Source organism: Rhinopithecus bieti, unplaced genomic scaffold (genome assembly GCF_001698545.2).
Source record: "Rhinopithecus bieti isolate Rb0 unplaced genomic scaffold, ASM169854v2 scaffold_40368, whole genome shotgun sequence".
Lineage (NCBI taxonomy): Eukaryota > Metazoa > Chordata > Mammalia > Primates > Cercopithecidae > Rhinopithecus > Rhinopithecus bieti.
In genome coordinates this window covers 1079797-1106761 of record NW_016817546.1, presented here as the reverse complement: position 1 = coordinate 1106761, position 26965 = coordinate 1079797, and the positions used below count along the sequence as shown (strand labels likewise).

The window sequence follows — 26965 nt, the reverse complement described above, 5'->3', positions numbered from 1 at the left end:
ACTCTAGCCCCGGGCGACAGAGCAAGACTCCTTCTCAAAAAAAAAAAATAATAATAATAATAAATAATAATAATAATAATAATAATAATAATAATGGATCTAAGAAACAATCAATGGTGGCCAGGGATGGTGGCTCACGCCTGTAATCCCAGCACTTTGGGAACCTGAGGCTGGTGTTTCATGAGGTCAGGAGTTCAAGATCAGCCCGGCCAACAAAGTGAAACCCGTCTCCACTAAAAATACAAAAAATTAGCCGGGCGTGATAACGGGCGCCTGTAATCCCAGCTACTCAGGAGGCTGAGGCAGGAGAATGGCTTGAACCCGGGAGGCGGAGGTTGCAGCAAGACGAGATTGTGCCATTGCACTCCAGCCTGGGCAACAGAGCAAGACTCTATAAAAAAAGAAAGAAAGAAAGAAAGAAAGAAAGGGGGGGGGGGGGAGGGAGGGAGGGAGGGAGAGAGAGAAGAGAAAGAAAGAAAGAAAGAAAGAAAGAAAGAAAGAAAGAAAGAAAGAAAGAAAGAAAGAAAGAAAGAAAGAAAGAAAGAAAGAAGAAAGAAATGATCAGTGGCTGCTAATTACAATTAAAAAAGAGACATATGAACCTCCTGGCAGAAGTACATACCACCCAGGAAGCATTTTTCCGGAAGGCAGGGTACCAAATTAGAATGCAGTCGAACCTCCAGATTTAACTACTAATTCTCAAGTCATGCAAAGAACAAGGTAACAAATTTAATGCAATCAGCCAAATCTAGACTACAGAATACCCTACAGGATGAAACATTCTTTACCACATACGTTGGGGGACTGGGGGAAGGACCTGTGAATTAAGAGAGATTTAAGAGATGTATCAACCAACTGCAATGAATGGCTCTCATTTAGATTCTAATTTGAACTATGAAAATATAAAGAAACAGAGAAAGATACAGACAGACAATTAGGGAAATCTGGGCATAGCATACACCTGAATATTAAGAAATTGCTAATTATTATATGTTGTGATATATTTGATTGTGTCCAAATCCCTTATCTTTGGAACATCTACAAGGAAAATGATGTATTGTGAGGCATTTAAAATAACAGAAGGAAGAGCTGTGAGGGTGAATAAATGAAATGGGTTTGACTAGGATTTGATACTTGTAGAAGCTGAGTAATGAAGAGAAGGACTTTATTGTATTATTCTTTCCCTGCTTTTGTATATGTTAGTATAATAAAAAAGGTTTATTTTCCCTAATAAAAGGTTATTTTTGTTTCTGTTTTTGTTTTTTAAGACTGTCTGGTTCTGTCACCAGGGTGGAATGCAATGGTGTGATCTTGGCTCAGTGCTGCCTCAACCGCCTAGGCTCAAGCAATCCTCCCACCTCAGTCTCCTGAGTGGCTGGGACTACAGACATGCATCACCATGCCCACTTAATTTTTGTATTTTTTGTAGAGATGGGGTTTTGCCATGTTGCCCAGGCTGGTCTCGAATTCCTGAGCTGAAATGATCTGCCCACCTTGGCCTCCCAAAGTGTTGGGATTACAGGCGTGAGCCAAAAGTCAAAAACTTTAAAAAGGTAAATGTTGCCAATTCCTTTTAAAATTCTATTATTTTGGTGCTCCAAAACATTTCTTTTCGAAAATGAAGCACACAGAATACATTTAAAATCTGATGTAAAAAACCAAATATCTGATTTTAAATGGTAGTATACAAAACTCCAATCACAGTAAAATTTGCTCCTTTTCTAAGAATGTAAGCATCTTTTCCTTAGGAACTACATTTTCTTTTATGGTAGGAAAAAAAAAAATCTATAAAATAAAAGTCTGGGACGGGCGCGGTGGCTCAAGCCTGTAATCCCAGCACTTTGGGAGGCCGAGACGGGCGGATCACGAGGTCAGGAGATTGAGACCATCCTGGCTAACACTGTGAAACCCCGTCTCTACTAAAAAATACAAAAAACTAGCTGGGCGACGTGGCGGGCGCCTATAGTCCCAGCTACTCGGGAGGCTGAGGCAGGAGAATGTCATGAACCCGGAAGGCAGAGCTTGCAGTGAGCTGAGATCCGGCCACTGCACTCCAGCCCGGGCGACAGAGCGAGACTCCGTCTCAAAAATAAATAAATAAATAAATAAAAGTCTGGTACAAAGATCTCCAGACACTGGAAACACACAGTGAGAGGGAAAAAATGGGTAGTAAAATACAGTGCAAGAGAAAGTAGGGAATGGGAGATGGAACTGAGTGGCATTAGGTGAGTACCAGGTTCCCAGATTGAAAATACAGCCCCAAGGCGGCAGTCAGGCCCACCTAATGGAACACACCAACAAAAGACTCTACTTGCAAAGCAGACATTGTCCTCCTGCAGCTTCTTTCCGTCTGTATTAGTTATAACTCCAGGCCTGGGATGAGAAGTATCTTCTATAAACTATGTGACCCTAATAGTTTTTGTGTTCACTTCACTTCTTAACTCCTTCACTTCTTAATTTCTTTCCAAGGCTCACTACTGCCTGTATCCCATGTCTTCAGACATGACGGCCTTAGCTGTGTATTCCCCAGCATCCATTCCAACTCAAGTGCTAATCATCCTCAACTCCTTCCTCATGGTTTAGAAACAGACACATGACCCAATCCATGGCAACAATATGTGGATCTACTGGGGACATGCTGGGGAATTTTCCTTGCTCCTAACGGGAAAAGAAGTCCAATTCTTTCTTCCTCTCAATACTTGCTAAATTTCATTCACTGTATGATCCACTGTTATTTTATGTGCATTGAGAAAGCATAAAATGTAGCCAATAAATTATAACCACACCACAGAATATACAATAAAGTCTAACTACAGAGAGCAAATGTGAAGGAAAAAAGTGTATCCTAGAATTAGTCGAACTGAGCTGAGGATGACACCGCCTCCATGGAGGCCACCTGGGTACAAGAGAGTCTCAGAGAAGCACAGCAAAGCCCTAGTCCTGCCTGATCAGGATGCCGTGACATGGGAGACAGAAACAGAGTCAGAGCACTGCCAGTGAAAGCATCCTAACTGACACTGAGATCAAAAGAGAACGAGCTGGGCCCAGTGGCACATGCCTTTAGTCCCAGCTACTCAGAGGCTGAGACAGGTTGGATTGTTTCAGCCCAGGAAGAGGTCAAGGCTGCAGTGAGCCGTGATCATGCCTCTGTGCTCTAGCGTTGGCAACAGAGTGAGATCCTGTCTCTGAAAAAAGTAAAAACAACAACAAAAACCAAAAAGCTGTAGTAAACGCGACGAAGTAAGAAAGGGCAACAGTGGTGACACAGCAACTCTCTGACTGAAAAGTGTCCTAACCATCTTGACTCTGCTGAAGGACAAGAGGTTGTTTATTTTTATGGAGATAGTCTCAGTCTGTCGCCCAGGCTGGAGTGTAGTGTCACAATCTTGGCTCACTGCAACCTCTGCCCCCTGGGTTCAAGTGATTTCTCCTGCCTCAGCTTCCTGAGTAGCTGGGATTACAGGCGCACACCACCATGCCCAACTAATTTTTCTATTCTTAGTAGGGACGGAGTTTCGCCATGTTGGCCAGGCTGGTCTCAAACTCCTGATCTCAGGTGATCCACCTGCCTCAGCCTCCCAAAGTACTGGGATTACAGGCCAGAGCCACTGCACCCAGCCGGGAAAAGAGATTTTAAACATGTTTTATCTTTTTTTTTTTTTTTTTTTTGAGACGAAGTCTTGCTCTGTTGCCCAGGCTGGAGTCCAGTGGCCACAATCTCAGCTCACTATAACCTCCGCTTCCCGGGTTCAAGTGATTTTCCTGCCACAGGCTCCCAAGAAGCTGAGATTACAGGCACCTGCCACCATGCCCGGCTAATTTTTGTATTTTTAGTAGAAATGCGATTTGCTATGTTGGCCAGGCTGGTCTCGAACTCCTGACCTCAAGTGATCTGCCTGCCTCAACCTCCCAAAGTGCCGGGATTACAGGCATGAGCCATCACGCCTGGCTTTAAAATGTTTTAAATAAAAATATGTGACCAAGTGTTCATCAATGGATGAATGGATAAACAAACTGTGATACATACATACAATGGGTCATTTAGCCTTAAAAAGGCCGGAAATTCTGACACATGCTATTAACACGGATGAACAGTGAGGACATTATGCTGCGTGAAATAAATCAGTCACAAAAAGACAAAATACTGTATGATTCCACTCACATGAGGTATTTTATGAGATAGAGCAGTCAAAGACAGAGAAAGGAAGGAGAATGGTGATTGCCAATGCTGCAGAAGGAAAATGGAGTTACTGTTTCTGGGTACAGAGTTTCAGTTTTGCAAGATAGAAAGAGTTCTGGAGATAGATGACGGTGATGGCTACACAACAATATTAACATGCTTAATTACTCAACTGTGCACTTAAAAATGGGAGATGGTAAATTTTACTTCATGTATGTATTTCATCACAATTTTTGAAATGCGGTGATCTGAGGGAAAAAAAACAAAACCTCCGTATTTATATAAAATTCCCTATAGCACTTAACAACATTCTAAGATGCTGCTCAACAGAATAAAGTGCCAACAGAATAGTAAGAAACAAAAATCTATTAAGGAAGCTATGAAAATGAACCTCACCTGATGACTAGGACCAACACGAATCTCCCCCTGGGTACTGTTCAGCCTCCTGGAACAGAAATAGAGCAGATTAAGTTAGCACAATATAGTTTTGACATAAACATTCACACATTTTTCAAAAAAAGTAATTCTCTTCAAATAAATGAGGAAAAAATGAGGAAGAATTAACGTCCCCACTACTTCTAATGTTCTGTATACATACACCACCCACCACCACACACACACCTCTAAAACCTTTTCCTTCTAAAATCCTAAGAACTGCAGCTTCCTTTCATGAGAACCTTCCTATATCATTGTTCTTTTTTTTGAGACAGAGTCTCGCTCTTGTTGCCGAGGCTGGAGTGCAGAGGCACGATCTTGGTTCATTGACACCTCCGCCTCCTGGGTTCCACTGATTCTCCTGCCTCAGTCTCCTGAGTAGCTGGGATTTCAGGTGCCTACCACCATGCCCGGCTAATTTTTGTAATTTTAGCAGTAAATTCCAGTAAATTTTGTAATTTTAATAATTTGGGGTTTTGTCATGTTTGGCCAGGCTGGTCTCGAACTCCTGACCCTCAAGGGATCCACCTGCCTCAGCTTCCCAAAGTGCAGGGATTACAGGCGCGAGCCACCGCACCCAGACCCTATACCATCATTCTTTCATGCCTCAGAGAGATGGACTTTCCTGTAGTACAATTCCAGTCACACATTTCTTCCTTTCAAAACATTTCAGGGTGCCCTACCATAAGACTTATCAAATACAAATGAGAAAACTTATCCTAGGACACAGACTGAGCCATCCATCCATCCATCCATCCATCCATCCATCCATCCAACAAATATTTAAGTACCTATTATAAGCCAGGAATTGTCCTACGTGTTGGGGATAAAGAAGCAAACAGGGACAGGCACAGTGGTCCACACCTGTAATCCTAGCACTTTGGGAGGCCAAGGCGGGAGGATCGCTTGAGCCCAGAAGTTTAAAACCAGCCTGGGCAACACAAAGTCACCCCATCTCTATGAGAAAATTTAAAATTAGCTGGGCATGGTGGTGCACATCTGTAGACCCAGTTAGGAGGATCGCTTGAGCTGGGAGGCCAAGGCTGGAGTGCGCCATGTTCACACCACTGCACTCCAGACCGGGCAACAGAGCATGACCCTGTCTATAAACAAGGCAACAAACAAAACAGTGTCAAAGAAGATGGCCCAAGAGGGAGGCACACGCTCTTGTTTTTCTCTCATGGATCTGACAGCCATACCCACTATGTTTGAGATTGTTAAAAATACATTTTGGAAAGCTATTATTTCCTTTAGGGCACCTGGGTTCAGTACTTTCTTCTTTTAATCCAACCATTTTCTCATGAAGAATCTTGTTTGGGCAAAGGTCGTAGTAAATGTGACAAAGGAAGAAAAAAAGAAGACAAGGAAGAAGGAGAGAAAGGGAGGAGGAAGGAAGAGGAGAAAGGGAGGAGGAAGACAAGGAGGAGGAGAAGATGATGATGAAGAAGAAGAGGAAGAAGAAGGAGAAATGTGGTGGTCCAGTCCTCAAGAATCTTACAAGCCTCCAGCTGGCAAGGCAGCATCCGCACCAAAACACGAGAACAGGCTGATGCCCGTATTCATCAACATAAGACACTTCAGAAGACACAGCACAAAAATGTGAAGGGGAGGTACCAAAATGAGGCAGGCTTCAAGAGGAGACACAGAAGGAGATAACAGGCCTAGCAGCAGGAGAAAAAAAAAAGAGGACTTTCCAAGTAGAAATGAAAGTATGCAGAGGTGGCAGGCTGAAGGGGAGGGGGTGGTGATGGGGAAATGCTTGCATGTGGGATGACTTCATCATACAAGTCATCTTCATTTCTTCATTAGGAGAATGGCATGTGGAAAAAAGAAGCTAAAAGATGGTTTGCTCTCATAAGTTTATACAGGAAATGGAAGAAGCTGTTTTAGGAGGTATGTAGAGGAATCAAATCAGCCAAGTTACTTTAATCACGAGCACTTCTTTAAGAAAAACAAGCAAGCAGTCAGTGTTACCACTATTTCCCTTCCAACTTGTCCCTTTCTATTTTCTAACTAGCTGTGAGCAAAACAAGCTGCCAAAAGTTCTAAATACTTTCCAAATGCTTTCTTGCCTACAAGCAGGTCTAGCCAGAATGTATCATTTCAGAAACCTCCAGCCACAGCCCATTCAGTAACTTGTGCCTGCAGCTCAACCTTCGGGTTCTTCCAGAAGGTCTGTTACTCTAGAGTTCTCCAGTGGTTGGATATCATTTCCATACCATGGCTGCACTGTTAAGTCCTTGACAATTCCAGAAAAAACATTCCTGTTCCATTTTTATTTTATTTTGGAGATGAGGTCTTGCTATGTTGCCCAGTCTGTTCTCAAAACCCTGGGCTCAAAGGGATCCCCACCTCAGCCTCCCAAAGTGCTAGAATCATAGACATGAGCCACCGCACTCACCCCCCAACCCCATTTTTATTTTAATAAGCTAATTTATTATCATATTTAGCTAAAAAAACCCAATGTGCCATGATAACAAAACAAGCTCCCCAATACCCTGCTGACTAGAACTACTTATATGTCACGTATTTCCATAAAAATAGGATGCAGGTAATTATTATTAAACTAACAGAAATGAGACAAAAAATGTATTGGACCATCTTAAGAGACTTGAAAATTGTTTCTTTTAAGTTTATATCAGGGAAGAGTACTAATAAGTAGGCTATAACATGAAAACAAAGATAAAATAAGGAACCTTCTTAAAAGCTTATTTTAAAATCCCTCTTTGCAACAAAAGTATTTTTAAATTGTATGTAACTTTTAAATATCAGGATTCTGTAGCAAGGAATACAACAAAGTTCTTTTTCAGCAGGTAGGATCTGAGGTGCAGACAATGGCATTAACCTACTATATGCAAGAGTTACAAAATATAGAATAAATAGCAAAAGTACTTTTTAGGTCCAAGATATAAAGAGGTAGATAGTAACACATCCCATTAGAGAAAGCTTGATGCATCTGACAGAAAAACTGTCAGACTATGAACTGAAGATGAAAGACAAGAAGTACACATTGTGGGGAAGTGCCAGCATCCAGCTATATCTGGATCCACTGAGCAATCAGAATCCTCCTTACTGAACTAAGTATCCCTCCCCTGCTGCCACACTGCTCTCCTCTTTTTTTTCTTTTTTTTTTTTTATCCTGTATCCCCAGACAGTTGTATCACCCTTGATAGGTTAGGCAGCCACAACGCCCCCGTATGTTTCCCTGGCACATGGAAAAAGCATGCCCATGAGGCTGCAGCCAGGTGCAAAGTGAGTCTGTGAACTGCCCCCTTCTTGAATGCACCTTTTGTGGTTCATACCTCACTCATTAATAATATTTAAACATAGTATCAACAGCTTGTAGGAAACACTCTTAACCGTCAATTGCAATCTCGATGCAACGACTACATTTTGCGTAACACAACATTTCTCAAACTTTTACACTCTTTTACACTCTTACCCTTTTACACTCTTTTTCTGTACCCTTTTACACTCTTAATAATTACTGGAGTGTATCTTGGAGTGAATCTGTCTCTTGTTTCAACAATGTTTGGACAGCACACATCCTGGGACTCCATCTGTTCCAGCCTCCAGCCGCCCTCCAAGCTCCTCTCCATTTGCAACCTCCAGGACCCTCCTTCTCAGCCATCTCCTGCTTCTGGGACCAGCCACCACTGTTTTTCTGGTTAGCGCTTCACTGCTGACCAACCGCAAGCTCTTGGATTCGTCAGAATTATCCCATCAAGGTAGCAGCCGCCATCAACCACCTGGTCAATTTGCATCTATGGGCTTCTTACACCCATCTCTCTCTGGGCTTCTATTTAAAACATAATGATGTGGCTCTGGGAGGCAAAGGTGACTTCTTCCATGAATTGGCCTACCGAGAAGCTTCAGGGTACAGAGTGTCTCTTGAAGATGTGTGTGTGGCATTGGCTCCCATTTCCAGGATGTGGAGAAGCCATCTCAAAATGAGTGGGGGTAAAAACCTTGGGTGCCAGGGAAGTCACCACGGCCCTGGGGAAGAACGTGAACCAGACCCTCAATCTTTAGGCCCTGGGTTCTGCCTGCACAGACCCCCATCTCCGTGACTTCTGGAGAGACACTTCCTAGATGAGGAGGTGAAACTCAACAAGAAGACAGGTGACTACCAGATCAACCTCCCCAGGCTGGGCTGGGTAAGCGTTTCTTCCAAAAGACTCACCCTCAACCGCCACTAGGAGCCTACAGAGCCCAGCAACCTTTTAGGAGCCTCTCTAAAAGTTCAGGGCTTCTGCCTCAGCGGCACCTCCAGCCACTACCCTGGATCCCTTTCCCAAGCCTTGGACAAAATGGAAATAAAGCTTATTGCAAAAAATAAAATAAAATTACTGAACATCCCAAGAAATCCAAGTTTTGAAAACTTTCAAAATATTTATTGATTTAAAATAGTAATAAGCCCATTACATAACAATATGCATATTCTTATAAAATTGCATTTAAGCAAAATCTTTAGTGAAAACTGAGGCATTCTTTTATGTTTTTGCAAACCTCATTAATATTTGACTTAATACAAAAGACAGTTTCTCCTATCTAGTTTTCAATTCAATCTGCTGCAATATATTGTTGTGGTTAAACTGTATGAAGAAAATCCAGCCTAACACAGCCACATAATCAGAAAAGGAAAGAACAGCCTTTTTGATACTACACCAAAATCTCAACAAGTTCCCAGCACTTCGGGAGGCCGAGGTGGGAGGATCACCTGAGGTCAGGAGTTCGAGACCAGCCTGGCCAGCATGGTGAAACCGTCTCGACTAAAAATACAAAAAATTGGCCGGGTGTGGTGGCGCATGCTTGTAATCCCAGCTACTCAGGAGCCTGAGGCAGGAGAACTGCTTGAACCTGGGAGGCAGAGGTTGCAGTGAGCCGAGATTGTGCCATTGTACTCCAGCCTGGGCAATAAGAGTGAAACTCTGTCTCAAAAACAAAACAAAACAAAACCAAAAACAAAAACTCAACAAGTAATCATTTCTTAAAGATGTATACACAAGGTGAACCTAAAAGCCCATCAGTAGACTTTGGACTGTGCTACTCCGAAATCCGTTGGTCTGTCTTGCCTTTGAATGAATGGATCTTCTACTCAGATGTGATTTTGTAATGTCATGCATTGGTTTTATGGAGAATGTCAGTTTACTCAGTTCTGCAGATCTTTCAAATATCAACCAGTTCTTTATACAGTATTTTTAAAAAACATATTAATATCACCTATCTCATAAGAAATGCCTTTCAGTGTAGAGAAGCTGTCAGGCTCAGAGTGGTGAGTACAAGTTTTCAAAATTCTAATTTTACTGGAAAGTTCATATCTTAGCCTTGTCAAGTAACATCAGTGTTTGCCTTGAAATAAGAAGCTCACTTAATTCATCTTCAAGAAAGTTTCTGCCAAATGCCCACGTCTGAATGGCCACAGTTTGTCTGTCAGTTTTTCTTTCAAAGAATAACTGATATTCCATGAAAAAAGTGGCTAGCTTCGCTTCTAACTCAAATGTCTCGACAGAACCAAGGCTACTCCTCAAGACAATCACTGGAAGCCAAGTCTTGGGATTAAACAATAGTAATAGGCTGGGCGAGGTGGCTCATGCCTGTGATCACAGCACTTTTGGGAGGCCGAGGCAGGTGGATCACCTGAGGTCAGGAGTTCGAAACCAGCCTAGTCAACATGGTGAAACCCCGTCCCTACTAAAAATACAAAATTAGCCAGACGGGGTGGTGTGTGCCTGTCATCCTAGCTACTTGGGAGGCTGAGGCAGGAGAATTGCTTGAACCCGGGAGGCAGAAGTTACCATGAGCCGAGGTCACGCCATTGCACTTCACAGCCTGGGTAAAAAAAGAATGAAACTCTGCCAAAAAAAAAAAAAAAAAAGAAAAGAAAGAAAAGAAAAGAAAATGATGATGATGATGATGATGATGATAATAATAATAATAATAATAATGAGGTCCACAAGCCATGCTCTGAGAAGCACTGATTATGGCACATTCTGAACTTCAGAAAGTCCTGGAGGCTAAAATTCATCTAGAAGATGCCAGCTGTCTTCTTTGATTAATAACAACAGTAGCTAACATTTCAGCACTTACTATCTGTCCTAGGTGCTCTACAGTATCATCTCATTTCTAGGTATTAAGGCATTTAATGTTTTGATATTAACAGACATATTAGTATTGCTATTCACAGAAATTCAGGTCTCTTTCTATCCTGTGTTCAAAACAACATAGCACTACACATGGTGATGCACACCTGTAATCCTAGCACTTTGGGACGCTGAGGCAAGAAGATAGCTTGAGTTCAGGAGTTTGAGACCAGCCTGGGCAATAGGTTCTAAAATATTGTTTTTTTTAATTAGCTGGTCATGGTGGCACGCACTTATAATCCCACCTACTCAGGAGGCTGAGGCAGGAGGATCACTCGAGCTCTGGAGTTTGAGGCTGCAGTAAGCTATGATCACGCCACTGTACTCCAGCCTGGGCAATAGAGCCAGGCTCTGTCTTTAAAAAAAAACAAATAGGCCGGCACGGTGCGCTCAAGCCTGTAATCAGCCTTTGGAGAGGCCCGAGACGGCGCGGGACTACGAGGTCAGGAGATAGAGAACCCATCCTGGCTAACACGGTGAAACCCGTCTCTACTAAAAAAAAATACAAAAAAAAACAGCCGGGCGATGGTGGCGGCGCCCGTTAGTTCCCAGCTACTCGGGAGGCTGAGCAGGAGAATGGCGTAAACCCAGGAGGCGGAGCTTGCAGTGGAGCTGAGATCCGCCACTGCACTCCAGGCCCGGTCGACAGAGAGAGAGGACTCCGCTCAAATTTAAAAAAAAAAAAAAAAAACAAAAACAGGCCAGGCATTGGTGGCTCACCTGAGCGTGGGCGGGGATCACCTGAGGTCAGGAGTTCAATTACCAGCCTGGACAACATGGTGAAACCCCGCTCTACTAAAAATACAAACAATTAGGGCCAGCGTGGTGGCAGGCGCCTGTAGTCCCAGCTACTCGGTAGAGGCAGAGGCAGAGGACTGCTTGAGTCTGGAGCAGAGGTTGCGGTAAGCCAAGATCATGCCACTACACTCCAGCCTGGGTGACAGAGCAAGACTGTCTCAAAAAACAAACGACAACAACAAAAACACACAGCTACTAAAGAGGTTTCTGCTTGGATGTACAATGCTGCTGCAAGTTAACAAAAACAAATTAAGTCTAGCAAAAAGCCAGGGGTGGTTCATCAACTTCGGGAAGAAACGAATCCAGACCAAAGGCGAGTGTGAATCCTAGCCAACGTCAGATAAGAATACTACCATATGAATTAAAAACCAAAGATGCGCCGGGCGCGGTGGTCAAGCCTGTAATCCCACCCAGCACTTTGGGAGGCCGAGACGGGCGGATCACGAGGTCAGGAGATCGAGACCCTCCTGGCTAACACGGTGAAACCCCCGTCTCTACTAAAAATACAAAAAGCTAAGCGGGCTGCACTGGTGGCGGGCGCCTGTAGTTCCCAGCTACTCGGAGGCTGAGCGGCGAGGAGAATGGCGGGAACCCGGGGAGGGCGGAGCTTGCAGTTTGAGGCCGAGATCGCACCACTGCACTCCAGCCATGGGCACACAGCGATGACTCCGGTCTCAAAAAAAAAAAAAAACTAAAGATGCAAGTCATGTCCAGGATAATGCTACATACACACACATCTATCTTTATCGTCATCTTAAAAGTTTTCATGTACATTATCTTAAATTTAGGTGTAGGCCGGGGTGCGTGGCTCGTGTCTGTAATCCCAGCACTTTGGGAGGCAGAGGTGGGTAGGTCACCTGAGGTCAGGAGTTCGAGACCAGCCTGTACAATATGGAGAAGACCTGTTCCTACTAAAAATACAAAATTAGCCGAGCATGGCAGTGGGTGCAGTAGTGGGCGCCTATAATCCCGGCTACTCAAGAAGCTGAGGCAGAAGAATTGCTTAAACCCGGGAGACAGAGGTTGCAGTGAGCCGAGATCCCACCAGTGTACTCCAGCCTGGGGGACAGAGAGAGACTATCTCAGAGAAAAAAAAAAAAATCTAGGTGTATTATAGTTACATAACAAGCACAAGCAAAGTAATAATACTAGCTATCAATGACTAAGTGCTTTCTATGCTGGGCATATATTATTTCATTATTCCATGACAACTCTATGAGGAAGTATCTCCACAGGTAATAACAACAATACTAATTTTAACACTAATAAAGCAACTACTATATCCATTGAATGTTTACTATGTACCAGGTATTGCAAGCAAAGCAATTTCCATTTATTTTCTTATCTAATCTTACAGGCGACCCTGAAAGATAGGTGCTATTGTAGTAAGTGTACAGGTCAGGCCACTGAAGCCAAGAGACGCTATGCATTTGCCCAAGATTAAACAGCAAGTAAGTGGAGAAATCAGGATTCAAACTCAAGGTCAGCTGACTCCAAAGTCAGAGCTCTCAATCACGCTCCCATATGGCAGAATGATTACGTTACTGAACCAAAATCATACAATTAATCACAAACAGAATGATGAGAATCCATATCCCTTTCCCTATTTTGGTTCTATGTTCATTTCAAACACCCAAGCAAGACAAAATGATCAAAAGAAATTTTTTAAGTTTGAAAGTCATGATGAAAGAGAAAAACCTATCAAAATTAAAGGCCAATTTATATAATACTCTTGAAATGACAAAATTACACAAATGGAGACAGATTTGTGATTGCCAGGTGTTAAGAGATGGTGGGGGGGGGAGAGAGAGGGAGGCTGAGGGTGTGACCATAAAGGGAGAGCTTTGTAGTGATGAATAGCTCTCTCTCTTCATTGTTGTGGTGGTTACACAAAGCCATACATGTGATAAAATGGCACAGAACTACACGCACACAATCTACTAATGCCAGTTTCCTGGTTTTGGTATCGTATTACAGTTACAAAAGATGAAACCACTCTGGTATCTTTGCAACTTTCTGTGAATCCAAAAAATCTAAAGTTTTAAAAAAGTCAAATGAAGAGGGGAATATACTACAGGCAGGTGGCAAATCAGAAAGAACACCAGACACGAGAAAAGCTGATTAAAGGACAAACAGATCAACCCCAAATTACACTGTACACAGCTGAACCAGTAACTGAAGAAAGAGGGCCACAGCTTATCAGCAATGAGATTCAAGAAATTAACTCCAAGTGACATATTCCTTTTTTCCTTATGTTTACTAAGGATTTCTACTGTGGATTCATCATCTTAGAGACACCTTTATACTGTGAATCATATTACGAAAACCAAATTAAGAACTGTCACTATCATCCCCAACAAAAGAAGGAATTTCTCTGTGTAGCTAATGTAAATAATATATGTTTTTCAAAACAACTTAAGTTCAGCCTGCATTATTCTACAAATCTTTGTTTTGGAATATGAAAAAAAAAATAGTTCCAGAAGCCAAATTACAACAATAATGGTAAGTTGTTGTTTTTATTCCTGAAGTATTAAAAGAAAATCGGCCGGGCGCGGTGGCTCAAGCCTGTAATCCCAGCACTTTGGGAGGCCGAGACGGGTGGATCACGAGGTCAGGAGATCGAGACCATCCTGGTTAACATGGTGAAACCCCGTCTCTACTAAAAAATACAAAAAACTAGCCGGGCGAGGTGGCGGGCGCCTGTAGTCCCAGCTACTCGGGAGGCTGAGGCAGGAGAATGGCGTAAACCCGGGAGGCGGAGCTTGCAGTGAGCTGAGATCCGGCCGCTGCACTCCAGCCCGGGCAACAGAGCGAGACTCCATCTCAAAAAAATAAAATAAAATAAAATAAAAGAAAATCATTGTATATGAAATCTGATACCAAAAAAAACCCAGTGTAACAAAGCAGTATCCATAGCAACTACAACTTAATATTTCAGTCCTCTTCAGCTGCAGTGGATTAAATAAAATGACAAGATGTTCCCTTCGAAAAGTAACCTGTTACCATGGAAACATTTTAGTCTAAGAAGTAAACATGGAATGGACAGAAAGGAGCAGGGAGCCTGCAAACGAATATCAAAAACGGAGAAGCATCTTTGCAGAGGAGATGCAGGTGGTGATGGCAGGCAAAGGGAGGGTCTGTGAGAAGAGCATGCCTGCTAGATGCAGGATCCCGGCCCGACCCACAGGGCTTGGCCCAGAACATGATGTGGCTACTCCTTCACCCTGAAGAAAGGGGAAGGGGCAGGAAGGCAATGTTCTGTGAACATTCGCCAAAGATACCCAAAGACCTCTATATGATCATGGTGACTGCTTAAGATAGGCACTTGATTCTACAAGGGAAGATGAGGGAGGAGGATACAGATATGGGAAGAAGACATGAACAGAAGGCACCACCGTGAAGCAACTAAGGGCAAGAGCTGATCCCTCATTCAGCCCCTCCCCAAGCCTTGGGTCGTAATAGACGTGTAGCCTGGGGCCCATTCCCAAGGTGCTGGGACAGAAAAGGCTCAGGTCAGACCCTTGTTCTGTGGCTAGCATCATGTACGAATGAGAACACTGAGAAATCTCTCTTCCTGTCCTTCAAATGGTAAACATCACATAGCAGACATTCTTATCTTTTTCCACAGGGTATTAAGTTGAGCAGGAAGACTGACATGGCATCAACAGAATGAAGATCTTAGAAACTCTACTTAGTAGCACACTTAGAAAATGACCACAGAAGAAGTCTGTGAGTCCAGAACAGAATACACCACATTTTAAGAAAACCAAAAGGCAATTTATCAGAATCATCTTTTTAGATGGATTGTGAGATAGGAGTGAAAGGGAGGATTAAGAAGGAAGACTAGTGCTACATGCTGGGTTTCTCAATTTTCTCCAGCATGAACACATACTTCAAAACTGCCCTGAAGAAGTCTGAAATTTCTTTAAAATCTGACGTAGTATCTTAAAAAGTCATGTGAATGTTGTATTCTATCCCATCATATATTCTCATTCATTTTTAGAGAAAAATTTCCATACATCTGAATAAAATCATTGTGCTGGCTGACTCTTGGCATACTTCCTGTGGGTTAGCCCAGCTCCTTAAGAAACAACAACAACAACAACAAAATAAATAAATAAATAAATATTAAAAGAAAAATCATTGTGCTCTGTACATCCCATTAGGATCTCCCACGACACTGGCACCTCACTCCTGAGAGAGAGGAGCTATCACAACCACACCTGAGTCTAGATGTTCAAAAGCAGGGAAAGAGCATGGACTTCAGAATTAAATGAACCTGAATTAAACTTTTAGTATCAGGCTGGGCATGGTGGCTCATGTGTGTAATCCCAGCACTTTGGGTGGCCAAGGTGGGTGGGTCCCTTGAGTCCAGGAGTTCAAGACCAGCCTGGGCAGCGCAGCAAGACCTAGTCTCTGCAAACAAACAAACAAACAACCCAAAAAACCAACCAAACAACAACAAAAATTAAAAATCAGCCAGGCAGGCATGGTAAAATGTACCTGCAGTCCCAGCTACTTGGGAGGCTGACGCAAGAGGATCACTTGAACCCAGGAGTTGGAGGTTGCAGTGAGCTATGATCACGCCACTGCACTCGAGCCTGGTCAACAGAGCAAGAACCTGTTGCTAATAAAATTTTAAAAATAAAAAGATAAGTTTCAGTACCCAAGGTTTTGTTTGCTCTAAGTGTGATTTTGAGGACACAAATCTGATTCCTTAGTTTCCTCATCTATAATATGAAGTTGATAATGCTACTATGCAAGGTTGTTATAAAAATAAAAGATGATTTATGGAAAGTACTATACACAGTACCTGTTGCTTAGGGGTCATTATTATTATTAAACTCTATATACTGGCAGTAAGTGAGAATGGGAGCTAATCCTGCTATTATGAGTTCCCGCAGTACCACTTACCTCTCCTTCCACCCGTATCAGTCAGGATTTTATATTTATTTTGTGTAGTTATTTATTTGAATGGTTGTCTTGTCCTCTAGACTGGAAGTACATGCGGGTAAGAACTAAGTGTGGTTTTGGTCACCATAATGCAGAGCTCACTCGTTATTAGATATATTTTTAATAAATAAATGACTCCAATATTCTAAATCAACTACTGCTTAGCCACAGACAGCAAGTAAGGGCTCTGCTGCAAAACTTAGTGAAGTCACTGTGACAGAAGGCCAGCCCTCCAAGCAAAATTAACTTAAAAGTAGGTTTGATTAAACTGCCTAAAAGGAACAAAATTCATCATTCAATCAAAACTAAAACTAAAAACAAATACAAATGAAAAAACAAAAGATTTAGTCAACTTAAAGTTACCACTTCCATATTCACACACAAATAAATACAAAGGTCAACAACACAAGAACTTGTCCAAAATCCAAAATCACAAAGTTCTAAATTTTCTCTGATGGAAAGTTTGAGAGGCCATTGATCCAATCTTCTAGCTTAACAGAAGAAACGAAAGCCAGAGGAAAGACAAGTGCTCTTTTAAGGGGTCACACTGAGTTCATTACTGAAGAAGACTCCAGGCCACACAGGCAGCTCTCCACAGGGTCCTCCTAAATATAATTCAGGGTCCAGAACTAGAAATTTGACATTGCCTGAAGAATAATAAGAATTTCCATGCTGGTAACACGCACACACAATCATGTATGAGTAATGTCAGGAAAAAAACTGGTCAAAAAATTTAACGGGTGAGAAAGATCTAGCTTCAAAGTGCTACAGTGACTTTGCTCTGCTGTCTAAATTTCTTATCTGCCTTCTCTCTCTCCTCCATCATGTGGTAACCTACCGTATATCTGGCAATGTCATAAAACAACATTCCACCACAGACTCCTCGGGAACTTTACTGTAATGGCTTGCAGCAAAGTTTAGGAACCACGGCCTAACAAAGCTGCCTGCACATACACGGAGCTTCAACCAACAAACTTTAAAAAAAAAAAAAAAAACCCACTATGACGGAAACCCATTTACAAAGCACCAAGCTGCTCTCCTGACCCAAGATGGTGCTAGCTTTCTGCATATTGAAATCAAACTGTATAACAAAGCTGAATGAAGCACCCCCAGAAAAAAAAGGGGGGGGATTCTGGACCAAGCAAGCATGTCTACAACACGTCTAAAGGTTTCTTTGCCCCTTCTGGGGAATGTTATAAAAACCATGACAATTGCCTTATTCCTTCTCGCTGCAGTGGTATGAATACAGGAAGAAGAAAACACAAACAGGCAGTAACTAACACACACACGCACCTAGTGTGCGTAAGCGAGAAAGCGGCAGGAAACGTTGAATGCTGAACACACCCAATATTATAGATTATGGAAGCAGAGTTTCTTTTTTTTTTTTTTTTTTTTTTTTTTGAGACGGAGTCTCGCTCTGTCGCCCAGGCTTGGAGTGCGTGGCCGGATCTCAGCTCACGCAGCTTCCGCCTCCGGGTTCCGCCATTCTCCTGGCCTCAGCCTCCCGAGTAGCTGGACTACAGGCGCCCGCCAATCGCCCGGCTAGTTTTTTGTATTTTTTAGTAGAGACGGAGGTTTCACCGTGTTAGCCAGGATGTCTTGTCTCAGACCTGTGATCCGCCCGTCTCGGCTCCCAGTGCTGGGCTGGGATTACAGGCTTGAGCCACCGCGCCCAGCCACACGGAAGTAGAGTTTCTTTAAAAAAAATAAAAAATAAAAAAAATAAAACTCCAAGATGTATAAAGAAAAACATAAACACCCAAAGAGAGTAAGAAGAAAGCGGATCAGTAAACAGTTATTAAACATACTGGTTAATAATTTAATTACTGTAATTCCTAAAACAATCCCTAGCATTGTCTTAGTTGAACAGGCTATTGAAAATAAAAGTAAAAAGATGTTTGCCAGGCACAGTGGCTCATGCCTATAATCCTACCACTTTGGGAGGCCAAGACAGGAAGATAGTTTGAGGCCAGGAGTTCGAGACCAACCCAAGCAACAAAGTGAGACCTGTGTGCCTATATTTTTTTAATTAAAATTTTAAAAATATATAAGTTGTTGAGATAATCATATCTACATGACCTTGAGGCTGTATATTTGACCTTTGAGTTAATAACAATAATGTACTAAGCAACTATATGCCAAGCACTTTCACATTGTTTTCATCTAATCTTTACAAAAACTGTAAGAAATATTTATTTCCAGATTACCCATGAGAAAAATGAGGTTCAGAGGAGGGAAGGAACCTGTCCCATGTCACCACTTGCCCAATGTCACTTACTAGGTGGAATCTAAACCATACTACCTGGCTCCAAATCTAGCCTTTCCTCTTACCATAGATGATGTATTCATTTATTCAACATATTCACACAAAAGACCCATTTGCCAGGTACTCTACTAGAAATGGAGACTGTAAGAATAGACTTGGCCCCCGCCACAAAAGTTTTATGTCCAATAGGGAAAATAATCAAATAATCACAAATAAATGTGTAGCTCAAAGAAGTTTGATAGAAATAATCTATAATTTTCCTAGTTGAATTAAGATGAAGTGTTTTACCTTAGACTCAAAGTATCACAGAGTATACAATATGAGATTAGTTATCTTTCAGAATTGTTTTAGCACATTCAAGCATGAGTCTCATCAGACCAAAAAGAAAAATAAATCAGACTCATGCTTTATCACCCACAGTGGTAGGATTACAGGCATCCCCACATCAGAAACTGCTCAGAAGAGATGATAACCAATTATCTGAGCTTATTTAGGAAAAGATTTGTGAATGTACACACCATCTAAAATATTCCTTTAGCTATTATGTTCTACCTTCTCTCTCATCCTGTCAAATGTTTATCTTACAGCCTTAGAATAAATGGTTTTCTGGTGGAAGACAACTCGGTTCAGTAACAAAAAGTACCTGGCAAATGGGTCTTTGGTATGAGTATGTTGAGTAAATGAATACACAAAGTAAAATGGAAAAGAAAACAAATTCAGAAGGAAAAGAATCAGGAAAAAAGAATAGAGAATCACAGATATCTGGTCTTAGGTATATTAGAGTCTTCTAATTCACAAATTAACACACTAGCCAAGAGTCAAGGAAGAAGTGAAAAGCAGATTAAGAATGAAGTGTCAGCCGGGCAGGGCAGCTCACACCTGTAATCCCAGCACTTTGGGAGGCCGAGGCGGGCGGATCAACTGAGGTCAGGAGTTTGAGACCAGCCTGGCCAACATGGTGAAACCCCGTCTCCACTAAAACTACAAAAATTAGCCAGGCATGGTGGCAGATGCCTGTATTCCTAGCTACTCGGGAAGCTGAGGCAGGTGAATCACTTGAACCCAGGAGGCGGAGGTTGCAGTGAGCCTAGATCGTACCGTTGTACTCCAGCCTGCGTGACAAGAGCGAGACTCCGTCTCAAAAAATAAATAAATAAATAAATACATAAGTAAATAAATAAATAAATAAATAGAATGAAGTGTCAGGCCAGGCACGGTGTTTCACGCCTGTAATCCTGGCACTTTGGGAGGACAAGGCAGCATGGATTGCTTGAGGCCAGAAATTTAAGACCAACCTGGGCAACAAGGTGAAACCCCTTCTCTACAGAAAATACAAAAAATTCGCCAGGTGTGGTGGCGCCCACCTGTATTCTCAGCTATGTGGGAGGCTGAGGGAGGAGAAGCACCTTAGCCCAGGGAGGTCGAGGCTGCAGTGAGCTGAGATCACACCACTGCACTCCAGCCTGGGTGACAGAGTGAGAACCTATCTCAAAATGAAAAAGGAAAAAAAAAGTGACGTGTCAATTAAACACAATCAAGTTCATTCTAGCTTTCAACCAAAGACAGACTGCAAAACTCGTGTTGACAGAGGCACACTTTAAATGTGAGGCTCCCTCAGATTCGAATTCAAGATTCTATTACAATGATAAGAACAACTAATAAGATAATAACTATATGAACTTTTCTGTTCTTTTTGAAACATCTACTTGCTATATTCCCAACATTTCCTAATACTCTCAAGTGCAACAGAAGCGGAACCATAAGCCAAAATGAAACGAATCAGCATCTTTTCCATGTTCAAGCTGCACAGACCAAAGACTTCATCAACCACTAGAGTAACTTTCCACGTGCTGTTCCCTCACCTCCTCCACCAGACAAGCACAGAAGCCCTAAAGCAAGCCTTCAGCATTCCAAAAAATATTTTTCCAAGACAGAATAATATAAAAGAAATATATACTACACAAGAAGTAACTCAAATGAGTTACGTTATTGGATTTGAAACATAGACAAATTCGACTCTTAACAACAGAATATCCACAGATCACTGTAACCACAAGTCTTCACCATCAAATACGGTGGCATCCAAGTTCCATAAACGCAGATTTATACTAGGCCCACACAGGCCAGTCACACCAGTAGCAGGAACCTGATCCAGAGCTGATTCGGCTGGGAACACAGCTTCCTGTTCATATTTTTATCTGTTAACTGTAAAAAAGTTTCAGAAGAGGTAAAGATCTAGAACAGAAAGGCAACAGTCTCCCAAGTCAAACAATGAGTTTGTTCCTTGAGCCTGAAATGTGAGTCCTGCCCAGATCCCACATGTGCATGACAGAAAGTGGTGCAGTGTCCAGTTCCTCTCGTCTATCGAAGGGATACTTTTATTAAAAGAAAAAAGGAAGAAGGAAGAGCAATGGTGCTTTTAAACAGAGTAAAATAAGGCAAGTTCCAGAAGCAACACTATATGGTATGGGGAAAAGTGGGTACCTCCCCAAAACTCCCCAGTGCAATGCCCAAATAAATATAGTCACAATGGGAAGAAAACCCTCACATGGATGAAAACACTGATCACAAAAATAATAAATGCACACCCTAAATTATCCTCCGACAATTCATCTCCTTAGTTGCAATCCCAAAATTGAGCCTGTAAGAAAACAAATTATACTTCAGTAATATTTTCAGTGACTAGAATTCACGAACACTAGCCTTCCTAAAAACTTCCCACTAAAATCAAGGGCCTCCCTGGAAAGAGTTGACCATGCAATGCTCCAAATTCATCCTACACAACTTAAGAGCTTACACAAGGAATTTCTCCTTGTATTCATGCATAGTAAATTTCTTTTCCTTCCTATGAGGATTTTTCAGCTGTACATTCTTCTATATTGTATGCTTTCTTCAATCCTCACGAATGCACAAAATTTAGGTGGCATTCAAATTTTTTCTAACCTTTATCAGAAGAAAAGGAGTGGAAACAAAAAGGAGAAAATAATATAATTTTAAAACTTCATTTAATATCTGCTTGGGTAAGAATTCAATTTGTCCTAAATCTTATTCTGACTAGCTCCCTAAATAAACCACGGTGAAAGCCATCTATGTGAACTCGCTCTGCAACAGGACACCCAAAAGCACAACTTCCCCCCTGGGTAGAAGAAACTGCTGTCTGGCTATCAGGCAGTGGGTATGAAATGTGGCCTTGTCAATGACTGCCTTCTCAGCACCAACTACTCTTTTTACTCCATTTAAGAGAACAGAATTCCAAGTCACATGACAACATATGCATATGCAAAAAATGCTATCTGATTCTAAAACAGATACAAAAATAAACAAAATACCTAAACTTCAATTTCTAATATAAATGTCAATGCATACATTTTTTAATTGCCAAAGAATTTTCCATAAGCTCTAAAAGGAAGATGAGTCTGCTTCCTTTTGAAGGCAAGAGACGAAGTAAAAACTGATACGACATAACCTTTCATTTTTTAAAAATCCATTTTAAGGTGATATTGTTGCAATCATAATTCACAACTGTTTCCTGCATATGTAGACTTCAGAAAAAGATCAGAAAAATTATAATTTGCTCTGGCAAACAGACTCTCAACCAAAACAAGGTTCCACCCACCTTCAAAGCAACCAATAGCTGCCCACCTACCATCCTTCCTAAAACATCCAAACAGAGCTGCTCTGGGGCCCAGGCATTCCATACTAGCCACAAGGCAAGGGGGCGGCCTGCAGGCTTGCTCTGCAGGTCTTGAAGGCACACAAGCTTGGCAACACACACCCAGCACGACTGAGGTTAGCCGAAGAGGTAAGGGAAAGGGAAAGAGGACAGGGACAGGGGGGCCCACAAAGCTTCACATTCTGCGTCTGCTGACTGCCTCTCTGGTAGTCCCCATTCTTAGTTCTGATTTTACGCTTCACAATACCACCTACATAGCCAGCCAGGGCTGAATTAAAGGCTCTCAGGAACATGCACTATGAATGATGCAATGATTCATAAACACCTTCAGAAGTGAGAAAGAGCAGCAAAACCCATCACTGTTTCGGTGAGGCCAGGGGAAGATAGCCTACCTGCAGGGGCTGAATGGATCATCCATGACTAACACGGGCTCTGGTGAGTCTAGCTGGATTCCTGAACCTCTACTTTCTGCTAAAACTCTGCCCTTTTCTACTCTAACAACTCAAAATGGAGGCACATGCAGTCTCAGAGACCTCATAGAGCTTTCACTGAGCTTGTGCTATGACCTAAGCCTTCACGCAGAACGCAGAAACTTCCCCTCACACTGACAGGACTGAGCATGTGCTATGACCCTCCCTCATCCACACACTGTCTCTCCACGACGCAATCAATCTCAACCCTGCTGTTTCCGTAAATAAAGCCCAGCCAACAGACTCTGCAGCTTCTCCCTGCACACCAAGCTAGTGTGCAGGGAAGTGGGGCCTTAGAAAGGGGATCCAAGACAGCCAACAGCAGGGAACTGAGCGAGCCCAGCCATGCAGGGGCTTCAGTTAAATGCGCTGCTCTGTCAGGAACTCAGCAAGAAATGCTCTCTGCTCTGTCAAGACAATAGCGAATTTTTCCTTTTTTTAAAAAAGATAAATGCTGATTTTAAAAAGCAAGATCGTCAAGAAACAGAATCAAAAGACACAAATACGAATGACTACACACAAGATCAGCTAACAGAAATACTGCAACACATTTAAAAACACAGTAGTAGCTACTTAAGAAAAGTAACTTCACAAATTTCTCTTTGAAACTCTAAACATTTTGAAAAAGACCAATCAGGGTAAAGCTATGGAGTGCTTGGCCTTGTCACACAGGTACAGACACAGTGTAGATGTTATTGTGGGCAGGGTAGCTAAAGAAAGCTGTATTTTCTGCAAACAGCTTAATCTTCCTTAGATAAGAAACTAAAAATAATAAATAAAACATTCCCCAAATAATAAATTAAAACATTTCCTAAAGTAATACTAGCCCAATCAAGTCTAGCTTGAAGAATGTAATTCTAACAATTAGAAAGGCAGGAAGGTTTCAAGATTCAACATCATGCCACAAACACATGGGCATCCAAAAAGCTCATTTGAGGTCCTGATTCAAAATAGTAAGGCAGATTCATAAAAGAAATCCTAGCTTTGGATGTGCAGGCTTAGTTTCCACTTGCAAACTAAGAGGTGATTCTACAGATTATTAATCAGTTACAAAAAGAAAAAGAAACGGAAGACGATGAACCTCACCAAAATTATAAAGGACAAGATAGGGCAGGAAAGGGCAGTGTGAATTCTGTTTCCCAGAAATGTAATGGAATGTCAGGAAATTAAAGCCTGTTGAAAAGAACACACAGTGTCCTCAAGATTCCTACAGTAAATGCAGAATCAATTCCATTTCCATAGCACTCCTGTTTATGCTACCAAATAAACTAAATTCTGAAACTATGATTCAATAAACTCTTATCCTGCCGATAACGTAATTTACAAAATACAAGAAATGCCAAGTATACTTAAATACGTTTTCCTTTGACCTAACACGTGAAACAAGTATCTACAGGCTGGAAGAACATTTTCTCTTACTGGTATGTGAGACAACTTATTCCCAAAACTGCTGTTTCTACAGTCTAGAGAAAAATACTTTGTAAATACAAAAGCAATGGAATTAGAACCTAGTGGCCAAATAATATGAATATGAGCAGCAAAGAATATCCTCCCAAAAGTGTATATTAAAAAAAAAAAAACTACCTAACCCCCCCCCCCTTTTTTTTTTTTTTTTTTTTGAGACAGAGCGTCGCCCGGGCTGGAGTGCAGTGGCCGAATCTCAGCTCACTGCAAGCTCCGCCTCCCGGGTTTACGCCATTCTCCTGCCTCAGCCTCCCGAGTAGCTGGGACTACAGGCGCCCGCCACCTCGCCCGGATAGCTTTTGTATTTTTTAGTAGAGACGGGGTTTCACCGTGTTAGCCAGGATGGTCTCGAACTCCTGACCTCGAGATCCGCCCTTCTTGGCCTCCCAAAGTGCTGGGATTACAGGCTTGAGCCACTGCGCCCGGCCACCTAACCCTTTCATATGGAAATGTTTACTTGAAGAAATCAACACAAAATAATATGTAATAAATTCATCAGTCTCTGAAAATCCATGAAACTATTACATAGAGCACAGTATAAAAACAGTTATTGTAACAGAAAGTTAAGAAATGTGGATTCTGATTTTGGTCTCATTAGACGCCCTGAGTTACCAAAATCCAATGGCCTTCTCCTGTAACAATGGATTCCAATGGTGGCACCAGCCTTTGTGGACATCCTCTTCATTGTCTTTCCTGGCGCTGGCATCTCACATGCCATGCCACCAAGACAGACAGACAGCCCTTTCTCTTGTCACCTCTCAGGGGCAGCATACCCCAGTGGTCACACCCCAGATCTCTCCTTCACGCTTTCTCTCGTGGAAAAGTCACCCACACTACCACCACGCCAGCCAGCTCCACTCTGAAGATACTTCCTTCCTGGCAGCAGCTCGGAAATGCAGGAGCTCCCGGACTCCTCTCACTGCGCCTCTCTGGGGAACTGCACGTCTCTTATTAGATTATAAGTACTTCAGGGACAAGGACACTACCTAAATCTTTATTGGAACCACCCAACTCTCCTATTTTGTACCTCAAAAAATTCTATCTGAAGCACTGGAAAGGGCACAGTATCACTCATATAGTATGGCTGGCCAAAATTACATAGCCTAGATATAATTGTGGGGAAACGTCAGACAAACTCAAACTGAAGAACATTTGACAAAACTGGCTTCTAACTCTTCAAAAAGGTTCATGTCATAAAAAAACCTTTAAAAAAGGTGAGGAAACACGTCATGAAAACAAAGAGAGACAAGGGATATTAAAGAGACACAACAATTAAATGAGGCTCATGATCATGAGGAAAATTACTATGAAGGCCATTGTTGAAAAAACTGGCAAAATCTGAATATGAACTATATTGGACTATATCATATTGTATTAATGTTACCGTTTCTGATTTTGATAATCATACCATAGTTATATAATTTTTTTGTTCTTGGGAACACACACTAAAGTATTCAGGGGAAAGAGGTCTGATATCTGTATTTCATTCCTAAATTGTTCAGGAAAGGAAAACACAGGTTGAGTATTCCTAATCCCAAAATCCCAAATCAAAAATGTTCCAAAATATGAATCTTTCTGAGCACCAACATGATGCTCAAAGGAAATACTGGAACGTTTTAGATTTTTGGATTAGGATACAAAATAATGCAAATATTCTAAAATCCCCTCTCCCCACCAAAACATGAAATCCAAAACACTTATAATCCCAAGCATTTCATATAAGGGACAGATTCAATCTGTACCACAGAGAGAGTCATAATGCAAAGATGGTAAACACAGAGAGTAATACAGCAAAAAACAGAGATAGAGGTTATCTGATAAGCTGTATATGTCTAATAATTTTGTGCATGAAACAAGGTTTTGATTGTGATCTGTCACAAGAAGACAGGAGTGGAATATTCCACTTGTGGTATATCATGTCGGTGCTCAAAGCATTTTGGATTTTGGAGCATTTTAGATTTCGAATTTTCAGATTAGAGATGCTCAATCTATAATAAAGTAAATCTATAATAAAGTTTAAAAGGTAATACAATAAAATTAATAATCATAAAGCAAATATGGCAGGCCAGGCTCGGTGGCTCACGCCTGTAATCCCAGCACTTTGGGAAGCTGAGGCGGGCGGATCACAAGGTCAGGAGATCGAGACCATCCTGGCTAACACGGTGAAACCCCGTCTCTACTAAAAATACAAAAAATTAGCCGGGCGCGGTGGCAGGCGCCTGTAGTCCAGGTACTCAGGAGGCTGAGGCAGAAGAATGGCGTGAACCTGGGAGGCGGAGCTTTCAGTGAGCCGAGATTGTGCCACTGCACTCCAGCCTGGGGGCACAGAGCGAGACTCCGTCTCCAAAAAAAAAAAAAAAAAAAAAAAAAAAAAAAAAAAAAAAAAAAAAATGGCAAAATACTAACAACTGGTGAACTGAGTAAAAGATATATGGAGGTTCTTTCTCGTCCTAGTCGCATAACTCCTCTTTGAATTATGAATGTAAAATTCCAAACAGAAAAATTTTAAATACATTAAACAAACAAAAAATACCTCCACCAGCCTCCCCAACCATCAATTCTATTTTTTTTTTTTTTTTTTTT

At 41.8% G+C, this 26965-nt stretch overlaps 1 protein-coding gene across 8 annotated transcripts in view; it reads right to left on the bottom strand.

Moving 5' to 3' along the window:
* The window catches only part of RERE (arginine-glutamic acid dipeptide repeats), a 492528-nt gene that overhangs the window by 154867 nt on the left and 310696 nt on the right, over positions 1 to 26965 (bottom strand). For 6 of the 8 annotated variants that reach the window (XM_017856041.1, XM_017856039.1, XM_017856042.1 and 3 more), the window contains one exon: positions 4577 to 4625. In XM_017856041.1, coding sequence (XP_017711530.1) covers positions 4577 to 4625 — 49 coding nt within the window. Of the gene's footprint in view, positions 1 to 4576; positions 4626 to 16470; positions 16552 to 22840; positions 23113 to 26965 lie in introns of those variants that run through there. The other 2 variants (XM_017856045.1, XM_017856046.1) reach the window with 2 other exon arrangements.